We start from the raw sequence: 17,038 nt of genomic DNA, 5'->3' as shown, positions 1-17,038 counted from the left end.
ATTTTTTAAGTGTAGAAACATGCAGGTGCCTTTCCAAGAGGCTTGGACTGGTGTATCAAGCCAGAAACAGATAAGCTAATCAAAGTATAAACTCAAGAGGAAGGAGGATGCTGGCAGTCTGTGTAAGAGCTGGAAAACTTACAAGTACTGGCCTTTGGGAAAACCCAGTGAATAAGAACTTGTGATACCTGCTATTTGAAAGAATGTTCTCACCTTGGGTTGATTGTGGTAATACAGTGTGTTATGAAACTCGTGGAGCTGAAGCTTTGACTTGCTTGAGTCGAATATGGATCATTTGATATGGTTCCTGTGTATTTGATGACCCCTCTTTCCGTGACTTTCCATCCTTCCTCCCCCGAGTGTGAATTTGTAGCATGATTGTACAAATCTCTATGTAGAGAAAATGGAGATTCCTTGTTCTCTGAAGTGTTAAGCGCTAGCCAATCCATTTCTGTCCCCTTTAGCCTAGTGTGTCTGAACTTAATTTCCTGTTATATATTTAAACTTTTCCTCTACATTATAGGTTTTGTGGCATCCCATGGTCAGGTGGAGAGGAAGCTGCCCCTTGCAGAACTGTACTGTAACCATTTTTTTAAAAAAACATTTTCACAGGATTGATTATACACAGGGCTTGTAAAAAATTTTTTAACACTGTGCTGTGAAACCATGATGGTAAATCTCCATTGAAGGCTACTTCAGAGGCACCTGAAAGTGGAGTGTTATCTATGATTTTATTTCTTGCTTTCTGAATATATTAAACCTAATTTTCACCCTTTCATTCTGTTCAGCCTCCTGTATAAGAAGTACCGTATTTTCTGCCCATCATACTTTGTAATAAAACTTGAACATGTATAGATTGACTGAATTTCTTCTTGTGATGAATTCAGTTCTTCCCATTCTGCCACTGTGGTCATGTTCCAGACGCACTGGCTGGGGGATTAGACCTCCACCCCAGCCCATCACACTATCTGATGGCCTAATTCATCACCTTTAACAAAATACAGACCACCTACTGTCTGCTGGGGGCCATGACCCTCAGGTCGCTCACAGTCAACCAGAAGAGACAGCTCCATAAAGAAACACTGGCAGTGTTGTGCAGTGATGGGTGTGTTCAGGTTCTCTGGTGGCCCTGAGGAGGAAGTGATCACCTATGTCTGGGTGGGAGCCAGAGAGGGTCAGGGAAAACGTCACAAGACGAAGGATGCTTGAATGGTTTATTTTGGTGGTTGTTGTTTTAACATTTTTATTGGAGTATAATTGCTTTACAATGGTGTGTTAGTTGCTGCTGTATAACAAAGTGAATCAGCTATACATATACATATATCCCCATATCTCCTCCCTCTTGCGTCTCCCTCCCACCCTCCCTCCCTATCCCACCCTCCCTCCCTATCCCACCCCTCTAGGTCGTCACAAAGCACCGAGCTGATCTCCCTGTGCTATGCGGCTGCTTCCCACTAGCTATCTATTTTACATTTGGTAGTGTATATATGTCCATGCCACTCTCTCACTTCGTCCCAGCTTACCCTTCCCCCTACCTGTGTCCTCAAGTCCATTCTCTACATCTCCGTCTTTATTCCTGTCCTGCCCCTAGGTTCTTCAGAACCATTTTTTTTTCTTTTTTAGGTTCCATATATATGTGTTAGCATACGCTATTTGTTTTTCTCTTTCTGACTTACTTCACTCTGTATGACAGACTCTAGGTCCATCCACCTCACTACAAATAACTCAATTTCGTTTCTTTTTATGGCTGAGTAATATTCCATTGTATATATGTGCCACATCTTCTTTATCCATTCACCTGTTGACGGACACTTAGGTTGCTTCCATGTCCTGGCTATTGTAAGTAGTGCTGCAATGAACATTGTGGTACATGACTCTTTTTGAATTATGGTTTTCTCAGGGTATATGCCCAGTAGTGGGATTGCTGGGTCGTATGGTAGTTCTATTTTTAGTTTTTTAAGGAACCTCCATACTGTTCTCCATAGTGGCTGTATCAATTTACATTCCCACCAACAGTGCAAGAGGGTTCCCTTTTCTCCACACCCTCTCCAGCATTTATTGTTTGTAGATTTTTTGATGATGGCCATTCTGACCGGTGTGAGGTGATAACCTCATTGTAGTTTTGATTTGCATTTCTCTAATGATTAGTGTTGTTGAGCATCCTTTCATGTGTTTGTTGGCAATCTGTATATCTTTGAAGAGATGTCTATTTAGGTCTTCTGCCCATTTTTGGATTGGGTTGTTTGTTTTTTTGATATTGAGCTGCAATGAGCTGCTTGTATATTTTGGAGATTAATCCTTTGTCGGTTGCTTCGTTTGCAAATATTTTCTCCCATTCTGAGGGTTGCCTTTTCATCTTGTTTATGGTTTCCTTTGCTGTGCAAAAGCTTTTAAGTTTCATTAAGTCCCATTTGTTTATTTTTGTTTTTATTTCGCTTGCTCTAGGAGGTGGGTCAAAAAGGATCTTGCTGTAATTTATGTCATAGAGTGTTCTGCCTATGTTTTCCTCTAAAGAATTTTATAGGGTCTGGCCTTACATTTAGGTCTTTAATCCATTTTGAGTTTATTTTTGTGTATGGTGTTAGGGAGTGTTCTAATTTCATTCTTTTACATGGAGCTGTCCAGTTTTCCCAGCACCACTTATTGAAGAGGCTGTCTTTTCTCCATTGTATATTCTTGTCTCCTGTATCAAAAATAAGGTGACCATATGTGCATAGGTTTATCTCTGGGCTTTCTATCCTGTCCATTGATCTATATTTCTGTTTTAGTGCCAGTACCATACTATCTTGATTACTGCAGCTTTGTAGTTATGAACTGGGTTTTGAAGGCTGAGTTGGAGTCTTCTGAGAGTAAAGAAAGATATTTAAGGCAGAGAGAACATCCATGTATAAATCTGTAGAGGCAAGAAGAATATGGTTCTATTCAGAGAATGGTAAGGTGATGTGGGGTTTTGTGTGGGGAGTGGTGGGAAGTGGGTCTAGAGAGGAGAGCAGGAGCAGGTGGTCTTGTGCTTTGTAGAAAGTTTAGACCTTCCTCCTGTACGAGCCTTTGGAAAATTTACACAGAGGGAAGTCATGCTCAGTTCTGCAGTTTAGGAGGCAGTGAAGAACATGCCTCTGAGTGGGGGTGAGACAAGGAGTCACCTCACCTATTAAAATAGTCAACATAAGAAAAAGCAAAAGCCTCACTAAGGCAGGAGCAGCAGGGAAGGAGAGGGCAGGGCACAACCGAAGAGATTTAAGGGACAGGCTAATCAGGATTCGGTAATCTGTTGGCTGTGAAGGCTGACCAAGAAATGATAACTCCCACGTCCCCTGGGTGAGGACATCAGGCTCTGACGGCTGACTAGAATTTCCAAGTCCAAGCTGGTTTCCCGAGCCTGTGCCCCAATGTGATAGGATGGAGGAGTTTTATCCCACTGCTATTCAAATTCTGTTAGTCCTAGATGAATACTCCCTCTGTTTATTTTTATTTTCAGTCTGTGCTCTTGTTGAGCCATTTCAAAGGAAAAGAAGAAAGACATTTTGATTGGTTCAGTGAGCCAGTATTTAGTAAGTGCCTTCCACTTTAGTCACATCATTCAACCTAACTGCAAGGAATGTATTTTTCCTGTGTGCCTAGGAAGAGGAAATAAAGTAATGTCTCCACCATGCCATCAAATTAGCAAGAGTATCTGGAATAGTAACGAGTGTGGTTCTATTCATTGAGAGCCGTTAGTACTAGACGACACCTGTTCAAACCTAGTAGAATGATGCCTTCAGCCAGTCTTTAGAATCCAAGGTTCATTGTAAGTTAAAAATTTCAGGGACTTCCCTGGTGGTACAGTGGTTGAGAATCTGCCTGCCAATTCAGGGGACACGGGTTCGAGCCCTGGTTCCGGAAGATCCCACATGCCGTGAAGCAACTAAGCCCCTGTGCCACAACTACTGAGCCTGTGCTCTAGAACCCGTGCTCTGCAACAAGAGAAGCCACTGCAATGAGAAGCCCATGCACTGCAACGAAGAGTAGCCCCTGCTCACAGCAACTAGAGAAAACCTGCGTGCAGCAACAAAGACCCAAAGCAGCCAAAACAGAATTTTTTTTTTCAATGATCTTGACAGCCAGGTCTCTAGGGACGGTTCAGTCACCTGTGAATTCATTTTGAGACATGAATATTAGCTCAGACTGAGAAAGTAAAAATCTGCCCTGCCATTCATCACAGATAAACAGACACAGATAAAACCAGGTGCAAAGTTAACAGGAAACAATATTTCTCCCAAGGACACACTGCAACTTATCAGATAATAATTCCCTTCTCTGGGTGACTTTTAAAAATTCACTAAGAAACTGTTCTCTAAAATCAGACTGGGAATTCCCTGGTGGTCCAGCGATGAGTCCATGCTTCCACTGCAGGGTTCAATCCCTGGTCGAGGAACTAAGATCCCGCGTGCCATGTGGTGTGGCCAAAAATAAATAAAATAAATAAATAAATAAAATAAAATCATAGGCTGTCAGGAAGTTTGCTGTTTGAAATTATGTCCAGTGAGAATGAAGCCTTACAGTCTTGCTTGGAGAATCTAAGTTGCTTTGACAGAAAAGCAGCCTTGATTTCCAACCCAGGTGTAGAACTTCAGGGCTTTCTGAACACAGCTTTCCACATTTAACATTGTAGTTTTCAAGGAAACTTAACCTTGGGTCCACTTTGCAGTCCAGAGCTGATGTTGACTCTCTTTTCATATAACTCTGTATTCCTTTGAGTATATCAAACCCTGTTTCATTGAAATTTCACCTAACCTCCACTCATTCCCATAATTATATAATAGCGATCTTTTCCTATAGTGAGACACTCCACCATCCCTCTGGTGTGCAATTTGCCTTGTTGCAGTGAGTTGATAGCCTGACATTGTTGGACTACAGCTTTGCCCTGGTGGGTTTAGGCTGATTGGACCAGGACTATCTCAAACTTTATTTTGGCCTCTACTCTTTTTTTATTTTCAATTTATTTATTTATTTTGGGCTGTGTTGGTTCTTCGTTTCTGTACGAGGGCTTTCTCTAGTTGCGGCGAGCGGAGGCCATTTCTCATCGCGGTGCACGTGCCTCTCACTGTCGCGGCCTCTCTTGTTGCGGAGCACAGGTTCCCGACGCACTGGCTCAGTAGTTGTGGCTCACGGGCCCAGTTGCTCCGCGGCATGTGGGATCCCTCAAACCAGGGCTCGAACCCGTGTCCCCTGCATTGGCAGGCAGAGTCTCAACCACTGTGCCACCAGGGAAGCCCTTGGCCTCTACTCTTATTTGTGATTATAGATTTCCTTCATTTGCTTTTTGCTACTTGAAGTAACATTTATGTTAAGCTATATTCTTATTTATTATTATTATTTTTAATAATTTTTTTTTTTTTGGCTGTGTTGGGTCTGTTTCTGCACGTGAGCTTTCTCTAGTTGTGGCGAGTAGGGGCTACTCTTCATTGCGCTGCGCGCGCTTCTCATTGTGGTGTCTTCTCTTGTTATGGAGCACGGGCTCTAGGCACGCGGGCTTCAGTAATTGTGGCACGCGGGCTCAGTAGTTGTGGCTTGTGGGCTTAGTTGCTCCGCGGCATGTGGGATCTTCCCTGACCAGGGCTCAAACCCCTCTCCCCTGCATTGGCAGGCGGATTTTTAACCACTGTGCCACCAGGGAAGCCCCTAAGCTATATTTTTAAATTACAAAAAGTAATACTCTGTATGAATAGCTAGCAAGCACATGAAAAGATGATCAACATCATTAGTCATCTGGGAAATAGAAATCAAAACCACAATGAGAAAAAACAAACAAACAAAACCACAATGAAATACCACTTCATACCCACTAGGATGACAACAGCTAGAGTCAAAAAGAGATGATAACAAGTTTTGGCAAGGATGTGGAGAAATTGGAACCCTCATACATTACTGGTAGGGATGTAAACAATGCAACCATTTTGGAAAACACTCTGGCAGTTCCTCAAAAGATCGAACAGAGTTACTGTATGACTCACCAATTCCACTCCTAGGCATATACCCAAGAGAAATGAAAATATATGTCTACGCAAAAACCTGTATGTGAACGTTCATAACAGCATTATTCAGAATGGTCAAAAGGTGGAAAAAACCCAAATGTCCATCAACTGATGAATGGATAAATAAAACGTGGTATATTCATGCAATGGAACATTAGTTAACAACATGGATGAACCCTGAAAACGTTATGATAAATGAAAGAAGCCAGTCAAAAGAACCACATATTGTATGATTCCATTCATATGAAATGTCCAGAATAGGCAGACCCATAGAGACAGAAGTAAAGTGGTGGTTGCCTAGGACTGGGGGAACTGGGGAAAATGGGGAGTAACTGCTAATGGGTACTTTCTTTAGGGAGTGATGAAAATGTAAAATTTGGGTGATGGCTGCACAAATCTGAATATACTAAAAAACATTGTATGCTTTAAATTGGTGATTTGTATGATATTTAAATTACATGTCAGTAAAGTTTTTGTTAAAAAAAAAAGCTGTACTGGGCACAGGAGTACAGTCCTGCTCTCAAAGAATTTAATATCATGGCAGAGACAAACATTTTGATATTAAAAAAGTAAGTGTTAAGGTACAGACATGTATGAAGGGTTATGTGAACACACAGAGTAGGGCGTCTGAACCCAAACGGAGAATTTGCAGATGTTTTCCTCTGGTGGGAAATGATGCCTGAGCTGAATCTTGAAGGAAGAACCAAAATTAGCCAGAAGTGAGGTAGAACAGCAAAGACATAGGTTTGTGCTTAATACAAGAATTGGGAGAAGCAGTAGGAGCAATCTGGTGTTTCTGCATAATCTGCAAAGTACAAGGAGGAGAGTGCCCAGCCCAAGTAGCTTCAATAATAAAAAATAATAAATTAACAATTCATAAGTGCACTATTAGTTACAGCTAAAAACTCAAAGAAGGACTCTTAGGAAGGCTTTAACCAAGGAGGGGACAGCTGAACTGGGTCTTGAAGCACGATGAAGATTTTATCACCGAGACAGTGAAGTTCACTCCAAGCGGATAGGGGCAAAGAGGTGATAAAGAACTTGTATTCAGAGTACAGTGAGTATAATTCCCTCCAAGTGGACTGGAGTGTCAGGACATGAGACCAGAAGAATGAGTAGATCTGAGATTATGAAGGTTCTTACATAATAACTAAAAAATAACATAAAACCTATGCCTGTGTATTTTATCCATTATCCCATTTAATCATAGCAAGGCCATTCTACAGGTAAGAAAACTGAAATATAGGAAAGTAAAGGAACTTGCCCAAGGTTACACAAGTAAGTGTAACAACCGGGGTTTGAACCCACCAGTTCAGACCAGAGGCCACAAACTTAACCTGCTCTCTAACACACCAAGTTTTTGGATTTAATCTCACCAGCCTGGGGAGCCACTGGAAAGTTGTTCACAGTTCCTGCTTTGTTTGTTCTATACCTTCTCCTCCTAATGGCATCGGTTTTCTCTTCTGTGAGAGCAGAGGGAAAATGCAGAGGCGAATTAGGCTCCAGGAAACTCTTCTGATCATCCTCCCTCTCCAGGATGGCAAGCGTCTCTTGCATTTAGGAACTTCATCACTATGATCGCTGCTGCTATTTACATAAGATTTTATTACTTTAAAGCTCCAAGAGCTTTTTTCAACCCTCTTACGTTGGTAAAGCAAGTAGGAGCATCCTTATTTACAGATATCGAAGAGGAAGTTCAGAGAGACTAAATGATTGGATAAATCACATCTCTGGGCGGCGATTTCCCTACCTTAAAGTGAAGTGATTGAACTACCTATTTCTTTGCAACAACAAAACATTTATCATTCTAGGCCTGCTTAGAGTTGGGAAGTCATTCTGAAGCAAAATCAGTTTCATAACTAAGATGTATCTCTACTAGATCATTGTGGGAAGTAAAGTCCGGCGTTCCCCAGGCAACCAGGACGGATTGAGCACAGGGTTGCCCCACCTCCGCCCAGGCTCTGCGCAGCTGCGAGCAACAGAAAAGCAAGTACCACGCGACGGAACGGCTTTTGTGGGCGGTGGGGACGCGTTTTTGGAACGGACCGGGAAAAGGAAGTGTGCTACACCATTGAATGTACCCGCTCCCGGCTGCCGCGGGGAAGGTGCGGCGTACTTCGTGTTCCGGCTGCCCGGGTTGGGCTGCCGCGGTGAAGGTGCGGCGTACTTCGTGTTCCGGCTCCCCGGGGTGGCCCTGAGCCTTTGGCTCTCCAGTGACGGGTTGAGGAGGCCGCAGGCTCTGGACCTGCTTGTTTCAGTGGCGGACTCGGCGGACTGACCTCGGCCACTGCTCTTGCTGACCTTGGCCCAGGGTCGGAGCCGATGGCGGCTTGGGCCCCTGTCACCTTGAGCAGGGCTGCTGCCCAGTGCTTGTGGGCGCGAGGCCCCGGGGTCCGGGTGGCTCGTCCGCGCTTCCCCCCGGCCTTCCAGCCTGAGTCCCCAGGCTGTAGCCCCTGTGAGGGCCGGACGCTGCACCTCACGGCAGAAGTCCTCGCCGGGCACAACAAGTGGTCCAAAGTCCGGCACATCAAGGGTCCCAAGGACACCGAAAGGAGTCGCGTCTTCTCTAAGCTCAGTTTGAGCATTCGCCTAGCGGTTAAAGGTGAGAACTTGACGGTCACCCCCCGGTGGTAGCCACTTGCCCTCACTATGCCCACGGCTTTGCCTGCCTCCTAGAGTTGGGCCAGGCCCACCCCGATCCTCGGCCTTTCATTCAGAGCGAATTGAAAACTTCTTTTCCAAAATACTTACCCAGATCTCATTCAAACACTGGATAAAGTGTCCTCAACAAACCGAGATCTAAGTGCTGACTTGTCGCTCTTTTGGCTGATGGGGGTAGGAGGCGGAAATCCCTTTTTTCTCTCATGTCATAATGAGATGTCTCTGCTTACTCTTTTCTATCTCAGAAGGAGGCCCCAACCCCGAGTTCAATAGAAACCTGGCCAGCATCTTAGAGGTGTGTCGCAGCAAGCACATGCCCAAGGCAACAATTGAGGCAGCACTGAAAATGGAGGTGTGTCCTCAGTTTAACTTTGTTTTTGATCACAGTCCCTACAGGGCACATGTCTGGAAGGCCACCACACACCCCTTAAATTATCAGAGAAGGGTAGTGATGTCGTTGACACTCAGCCCAGAGTCTCCTGGTGACTCTTTTCTTGGCCATTGGTTATGGGAGCACAGTCAGGAGCAGGATGTATAGACAGCGTACAGAACTATATAGCTTAGGATTGCTGAGCTGAGTTTTGAGGAGATGGGGTAAAAAGAAGGGCCACAGTATGGGGAAAGCCCTGGTGTTAGTTTGAGGAAGGGTTTGTTTTTCTGATATTTATGCCTTAAAGGAGAAAAGCCAGTAGAAATAGAGAGGGTGCAGATGATAGTGATAGTGGGAGGGGCTGGGATGTAGAGCCTAGGTGTGGGAATTGTCTGCAAGCCCAGCTGAGGGGACACCTCTTCTCTAGGACAAGGGGGAAGGATCTGAGGAAGTAGTAGTCATCTTAATTGCTAACAGTTATTGAGTGCTTATTCCAGGCCAAGTTCTTTGATAAGAACTTTGTATGCATTACCTCACTGAATCCTCAGAACAACCTTAAATGGAAACTGAGGCACTGAAAGATTAGGCAACTTGACCACGTCACACAGAAAATGACAGACTGGGAACCAGACAGACTCCAGAGCCTATGCCTAACCGTCATTCATACTGCCCTCCTGTCAGGTGTGGTGCAGATAAGGCGGTGGAGGCAGAGGGTTTTCCCCCACCTGGTGTCCTTAATTTCCTTTGTGAAAGAGGAAGGGAGAAGTTATCAGTTGAGAGTTCCTGGGATGACGGCAGGGCAGGGTGATGGAGAGAGTGGTGAAGATCGGAGGCGTGGGCAAAGAATGAGCAGAGGCAGTGTGGGAGATACAGATGAGATTGGTCATTAGAGTTTTTGATCGATTGTTTGAATTTTGAGACTATGCTATTTGATAAGGCCCAGATGTGTCATTTCACGTGGCACTACTCAGCAGCGCTGGGGTAGGAGCACAGGTGGGTTTCATGCAGGATAAGGGAATGAGTTTTAGTAGGCGCTATGGCAGGGTGGATGTGGGATTCAGCTGGGGAGGGGCGAAAACAAAGCTGGGAGATGGCAGATTGATTGTTCAGGGACAAGAGAAACAGACTGCCTTCCAAGTAAGGGATAGTACTTCCAATTATCTCAAAAGTTGGTCCCAAGGGCCTCCTCTCAGAGGGGAGGACAAAATTGAAGCTTAACAGCCTAGGCTCCAGCCCAGGGAGCCCGTCCCATGGAGTCAACTTTGTGGTGCCTGTGGTGCCTGGGCTGGCATGTAGGAGGGAACTAGGAAACCGGAAAATGTGATTATGTTGTTTATTGCAGAAAACCAAGGACATTTATTTGTTGTATGAGGGCCGAGGCCCTGGTGGCTCTTCTCTTCTCATTGAGGCGTTATCTAACAGTAGCTCCAAGTGCCACTCGGACATCAAACATATCCTGAACAAGAATGGGTAGGTGTGTGTCTGGGGAGAGAGGAAGGGTACAGAGTCTTTAGGTTCCAATTCTGTGCAGGGAAAGTACTGTTGTTCCTGGTGGCGTTTCAAGTTTTACACACACTTCATCCTTAGCAGAATCCAAATGGGATCGTTTATTCTCCCTTAATGTGTTCTGTACTGGGCAGGATCCAAAAGACTTGTTCATCAGGTGTAGAACGAACTCTGTCCCATTATCCCATCTGTCTGTATAATGTCCAGGTCTTAAAATGTACAACCAGGAATGGAATCTTAATTGCACAGGAATTGATGAGCAAAGTCTTTGCATCCTCCAAACTCCAGACAGGGCAGAAAATAGAAGGTTGGGGTTATGTTTGGATTATTCCCTTGCCCAGTGGTAGCTGCATCTGCCTCAGGAAGAGAGCTGCTCCATGTCTGTTTATACTCCAGGGGCTGGGTGGGAATGAGTGTCTAAAGGCATTCTTTCTGGCCCATTTCCTTTCCTATTAGGGGAATGATGGCTGAAGGAGCTCGCCACTCCTTTGACAAAAAGGGGGTGATCGTGGTTGGAGTGGAGGACAAAGAGAAGAAAGCTGTGAATCTGGAGCGTGCCCTGGAGCTGGCAATAGAAGCAGGAGCTGAGGATGTCAAGGAAACTGAAGATGAAGAGGAAACGAACATTTTTAAAGTGAGTGTGAAGCCTTAGTGTTTGGTGGACTTCCGAGAGGCCCCTGATTGACATGTTAAGGCATGCTTCTGTCAGTCTCTTCTTTCCTGTGCCCGGGGTACAGGTGAGATAAAGAGCTCACATATTGCACAGACATTTACTAAGAGAATACCGGATAGGGCTTACTCTCTTGAGGACGATGAGAAGGATTCAGAACATTGAAAACTCTGTTTCTGCCAGTGAAGACTTAAACCCAGTGATACAGTAATTCCATTCAGGTTTTGCAAACTTCTGTCCAGCTTTGTCCTGTTATCTCCTGGCTACTTACCTCCTGACTTTCCTTTGTTCCTAGTTTATTTGTGATGCCTCTTCACTGCATCAAGTGAGGAAGAAGCTGGACTCCCTGGGCCTGTGTTCTGTGTCCTGTATGCTAGAGTTCATCCCCAACACAAAGGTGCGGCTGGCTGACCCTGACCTGGAGCAGGCTGCCCATCTCATCCAGGCTCTCGGCAACCACAATGACGTGATCCACGTCTATGACAACATTGAGTAGCCAGGCTGTACGTGCCCCCGGCAGCCTATTCTGGAGCACAAGCTTCTGCAGCATCCTCTGAGACTCAAGCAGGTCAGGGCGGTGGGTGGTCTAGCAGGTTAGGAAGCAGAAGACCTGTAGTTTGTGGTCAACGGAATCCCTGCACTTTTGTGAAGCCTATTTGTCAGCTCTGCTGGTGTCTCCGTGCCCTCCCAGGTGAGCCCCTCCACATCCTTCTGGATGCAGAGTGAGGCCAGTCAGCTGGTCAGATTCTGATCTCAGGAAGTTGGCCCTTGTGGGGATGGTAGGTGCCCTGAGGGCCCATGTACTAGAAACTGCTCTTAAATAATAACAGTTATTGATCTGGGTTTGCTGCACTGCTGTTGTATGACTCTTGAGTTTTCCTGGGTTTGTGTCCAGTTGCTGGGACCCTCTTGACTTCCTTTCAAGTCTATAGGCTTAGTTCCACTACTCCAATCCCAAGACTTTATTTTTTTGATTGACCATAGAAATGTAGCTCCCTCCAGGTACTTTGTGCTCTAGTGCTCATCTAATGGCTTAAACCTGTCATTCTTTCACATAACTAATATTGATCAAACACCTACTGTGTACCAGGAACTGCACTTACAGGCTGTTCAATTGATGCCCTGTGTTAGATCCACTCTAAGACGTAGGACCTCATGGGGAAGACACAGGATTGCTCTCTACCGGAGCTCTCCCAGGGCAATGTGAGGTGCTGTGCATGCATCCTTGTTCTCTTTGTGTGGCCTCTGAACCCTTCTTCTGTCAGAGAGCTTAAGGCTGTAGCCCCGAAGGAGATCAAGTGCCAGTGATAAGGGACTCCAGGCCCTGCTTTGCCTGGGTCCCTCTGTGTTCTGAGATTGCTCAGAGTGGACCTGTCAGTGGGCTGCACTCAGGAAGGGCTATACCAAGCTGGTTTTGAAAGCTGCTTGATCCCCAGAAGGCCCAGCCCTGGCTCCTTTTCATCCCTGATGCCAGATGATGGGGCACTGGGAACTGGAAAGGAGATAAGAACAGAAAGAAGGCTGAGTCAGAAGCCTGGCCAGGTGGGAAATAGGGGCCTTGGTGCCTTTTGTTCCTGAGTCACTTCTGGGTTTAGAGAGACAGGGAGTGCCAACCACCTGTGCTGGAGCCCGTCAGGCGTGTTGGTCCCGGAGTGGCTTTTTGATCCCTGTTATCCACCTTCTTGTAAGTTGTTTAAGCCAGTTCTGAGCTCAGAGTAATTTTCCTGAAGGACTCGTAGGTAAATGAGGATGGAAAAGAACTAAAACCAAATTGGCTAAATGATAACTTCACCTTCTAGGAAAAACAGATTACTAATTCCATGATGACTTCAACAGCTGGAGAGTGAAGGCTAGAGGGAGGAAAACCAATGAAATAACCTGTTATCGTGGCAAAGCATATGCTGTTATACCTCATTTCATAATTTTGGTACTACCTGGCATTCTTTAGTTTTTATAGGAGATAACTCATCTAAATATCTGAATAGCACATCATTAAAATAGGGCAATGTAAAGTTTAAATGCCACTTCCTAACTTATAAGATACTTTCATATTTTATTTATTTGATTTTCAAAACAAACCTATAAAATAGTCAGGCCAAGTATTTTATGCACAGATGATCTCATACCAAGCAGGTGAGAACTACATCTGTATGAAATAAACCAAGGTCTATTATAAATATTGAATATAAATTAATTTGGAGGAATGTGGTCATTCTGATCTGAGAAATCCGTACTAAGGAAGCCTGCTCTAGAAGGGAACTTGGTTACTCATGTGAATAGTCCTCTAATCTAATAGATAGGATTTGTTAATGTGAATTCTTGTGTAACCAGTTTTCTTGCATAAAGACATACTAAACAGCTCTGCACTGACCCCTGGTGGTGCCCTGCAGTCTTTCCTGCAATTAGTATGGGAAAGGCAGAAATGAAAGCTTACTTGGACCTGCTCTGCCTCTAGATCTGGTAAAGAGACCCTTAGCTCTACAGGTTAAATAGTTAACTATTTAACTGAATAGTTAAGTAAAGAGGATATGAGTTATTCTGCCACTAGAAATTATTTTTCAAAGAGTATTTTATGTCAGAGAAAATGTTTACAATATAATGTTAAGTGAAAAACAAAGATGCAAAACTATATGTATAGTATGGTCCAAATTTTAAAATATATATCATACTTTATATATGAACTTTTAAAAAAAGACTAGAAGGAAGTATACCAAAATATCAAAACTGGTTATCTCTGGGTGGTGATGTTATAATTGAGTTTTATTTTCAATAATCGTATCTTACTTTTATCAGGGAAGCATTTTTTTAAAAAGAAAACTAGTCACATTATTGTCCTGCTAGGGGGACAGCATGTGAGAGGGTGGGATTCAGGTGTACCTTAAAGTCAGAAGAATAGCGTCTGGTCCTGGCTTGCCTTTGCCTTATCTTTGGTCATTGTCTTAGCAACACAAAATCATTTAGAGCCTTGAGCTGGCTCGGGCTCATTTTCAAGTTTCCTTTCAGTGGGATGGAAGTATCAGTGACAGGCTCTGTCCATAGCCTTGACTCTTACGAGAAGCGCTCGTGTGGTATGTAGCTGCCCCAACTCTGCCAGGGGCCCCCGCTGAGTCAGACAGGAACAGTGAAGACTCTGCCTCTAGCCAACTCTGGAAGTTCAGTCGTGTGGTTGAGTTACTTTTTTTTTCTCTCGGAAATATATAGCACAGCTGTCAATAAAGCTTCACACTCTAAGAGTCCTCAACTTTTGAATCCCTGAGGACTCCTCTGAAGACATTCTATGAAGAGAAAATAAGTGAGCTAGTAGATCTCACAAAAGAGTGTCATGATAGATACTACACTCGTCTTGACTGAAATCACTTTCTCTCTTTATTCTATCCCCAGACAGTGAATGGGATAGAAGTTTTTACTTTTTCCTCTTTTTATCTTTCTTTGGTTTGTGCCAAAAAGGTAACCTTTATTGTTTTTTAAAAAGTCAAACGTTATAGAAATATACAGCAAAAAAATTAAAGTCCCATCTAATCCTAACCTCCTAAAATAACAACCACCATTAACAGTCTGCTCTTCTCATTGGTGTCAATCTTCTGGGGCACAAATTCTGACTCTTGTCAGTTGCTAGCAACCTTGGGGAAGAACTTAACCTCTTTGTACTTATTTCTTCATCTATAAAATGGGGATAATAGCATCTATATCATAAGGCTGTTTTGAGAATTAAATAAGTTAATATATGCTAAGCACTTAAAACAGTGCCTGGCAATAGGAAGTGTTCAGTGTATGTTGGCCTTTTTTCCCACTAAGTGTGAAAGAACTATTTTAAAAACTGAAATGTGATCACCCTATATATATCTGCTTTATAACCTGTCTCCTGCGCCCCCTCCCCCCAGATATATCCTGGATTCCTTTTGGTATTAGAATGGAGACGTCTGCTTCATTCTTTTTAGTAGCTACGTAGTATTTTATTGTATTAATTAATGTGCCATAATTTATTTAACTAGTCTCTATCAATGGACATTTGGGTTGTCTATCTTACAGAAGATGCTACGATGAACATTCTTTACCTTTGCTCTTTTGCAAAATATTCTTTAGGATAAATTTATAGAAGTGGAATTTCAAAACGAAAAGCAATTTTTCTTTAGAAGTAAATGTCAATATATAAAAATGTAAAGGAGATGTAAAAATCTTCTGTGTACATCACTTCTTAACAATGCAGATAAACTAACTGGTTGAACTGGTAATCTGAATATATTCCACTTTACCTCTGAATTAAAAGAATTTTCATCAAATTAGGTGATAGGTTTTTTGGTTTGTTTCTGTTTTTACACCAAATTCATTGAGCTATCCCTTAAGGAAATTTATTCATTTGTATTTATTGTTCCCTGTCATGTGTCCTATGCTCTTGGAAGAAAAAAGGAAAATGTGCAGCTGGTGTGTGATTGGCTGCCTAATGAGTCTTGGGGTCAGGAGTGGCTCACGTGCTTAACCAGGAGCATCTACTCAGTGTAAAACTAGGGGAATAGACTTGAGAAGGCCTGGCCCAGTTGGGAGCCTTCACATGGGGAAAATGAAGAGTGAGGAGAGAGACAACATAGAGTAGATAAAATACATAGCTAAAAGGGCACACCTGTGGAAATTACATTCAATTACTAACATACCCATTTGAAGTTCACTTATTTATTCAACAGATAATTGTTTTTTTTAAGAATTATATGTTGAACACTTTGACTATTTTTAAGAGCCAGTAGAGTGAAGCCTAATTAATTTATATCTTGTGAATTCTGAGTTTTTTTAAATACTTATTTATTTGGTTGCACCGGGTCTAGTTGCGGCAGGTGGGCTCCTTAGTTGTGGCTCGCCAGCTCCTTTAGTTGAGGCACATGAACTCTTAGTTGTGGCATGCATGTGGGATCTAGTTCCGTGACCAGGGATCAAACCCGGGCCCCTTGCATTGGGAGCACGGAGTCTTAACCACTGTGCCACCAGGGAAGTCCCAAATATTTGTTTTTTTGAATGTGCTGTGAGAGATGCTAGACCATCTTTTTTTTTTTTTTTTTTTTTTTCAGTACACGGGCCTCTCACCGCTGTGGCCTCTCCCCTTGCGGAGCACAGGCTCCGGACACGCAGGCTCAGCGGCCATGGCTCACGGGCCCAGCCGCTCCGCGGCATGTGGGATCCTCCCAGACCGGGGCACGAACCCGTGTCCCCTGCATCAGCAGGCGGACTCTCAACCAGTGTGCCGCCAGGGAAGCCTTAAAGTTTTTAAGCAGAGCATGACAGGATCAGGTATCCATTTTAAAGGATCACCCTGTGATGGGAGTGATCTTGAGAGGCTGTTAAACTAAGTAATCCAAGTGAGAGATTTTGGGGGTTTGAGCTAGGATGGTGGAGCTGGGGCTGGGAGAGGAGTGGACAGATTGGAGACATGGTCGAGATTAGCTGTGGGGGAAGGGAAATGGAGAGAAAGAGCTCTCCAAGTTAGATAACTCGGAAGCATCCAGCTTGGGGAACTGAAGATGGAGAGAGGATATAGAGAACTATGGAGGAAAATGATCAGTTCAATTTGGACCTGTAGAATTTGAGGTGCCTGTGGGGTACTCAATGGGTGATGCCTCTGAAGTTCAGAAGAAAGCCCAGTATGGTAAATGCAGCATGGGAATGTTTGAGATGGCTGGTTAAGCAGCAGGCAACAGAAATGAAGCCCTCAAAGAAAGCAGTTGATAGTAAAGTAGAAGAAAAATCAGAAGGCTCTTTTCAGCTAAAGACTTAATGTAGTTGTATTGCATGTGCTACTATGTACGAGGCACTGTTCAAAGTGCCGGTGAT

General features: G+C 43.8%; 1 protein-coding gene across 1 annotated transcript; it reads left to right on the top strand.

Moving 5' to 3' along the window:
• Positions 1 to 8,113: 8,113 nt before the first annotated feature.
• Positions 8,114 to 15,461, top strand: TACO1 (translational activator of cytochrome c oxidase I). The gene is made up of 5 exons (XM_082861093.1): positions 8,114 to 8,616; positions 8,921 to 9,027; positions 10,388 to 10,515; positions 11,008 to 11,185; positions 11,517 to 15,461. The coding sequence occupies exons 1-5, from the start codon at positions 8,337 to 8,339 to the stop codon at positions 11,715 to 11,717; spliced, it is 894 nt and encodes a 297-aa protein (XP_082717219.1). The 5' UTR covers positions 8,114 to 8,336; the 3' UTR covers positions 11,718 to 15,461.
• Positions 15,462 to 17,038: the final 1,577 nt, after the last annotated feature.

The sequence above is a fragment of the Leucopleurus acutus genome (assembly GCF_964270905.1).
Source record: "Leucopleurus acutus genome assembly, chromosome: 19".
NCBI classification, from domain to species: domain Eukaryota; kingdom Metazoa; phylum Chordata; class Mammalia; order Artiodactyla; family Delphinidae; genus Leucopleurus; species Leucopleurus acutus.
Note: the sequence above shows the minus strand (reverse complement) of the source record. Positions and strands in the feature narration are given on the sequence as shown.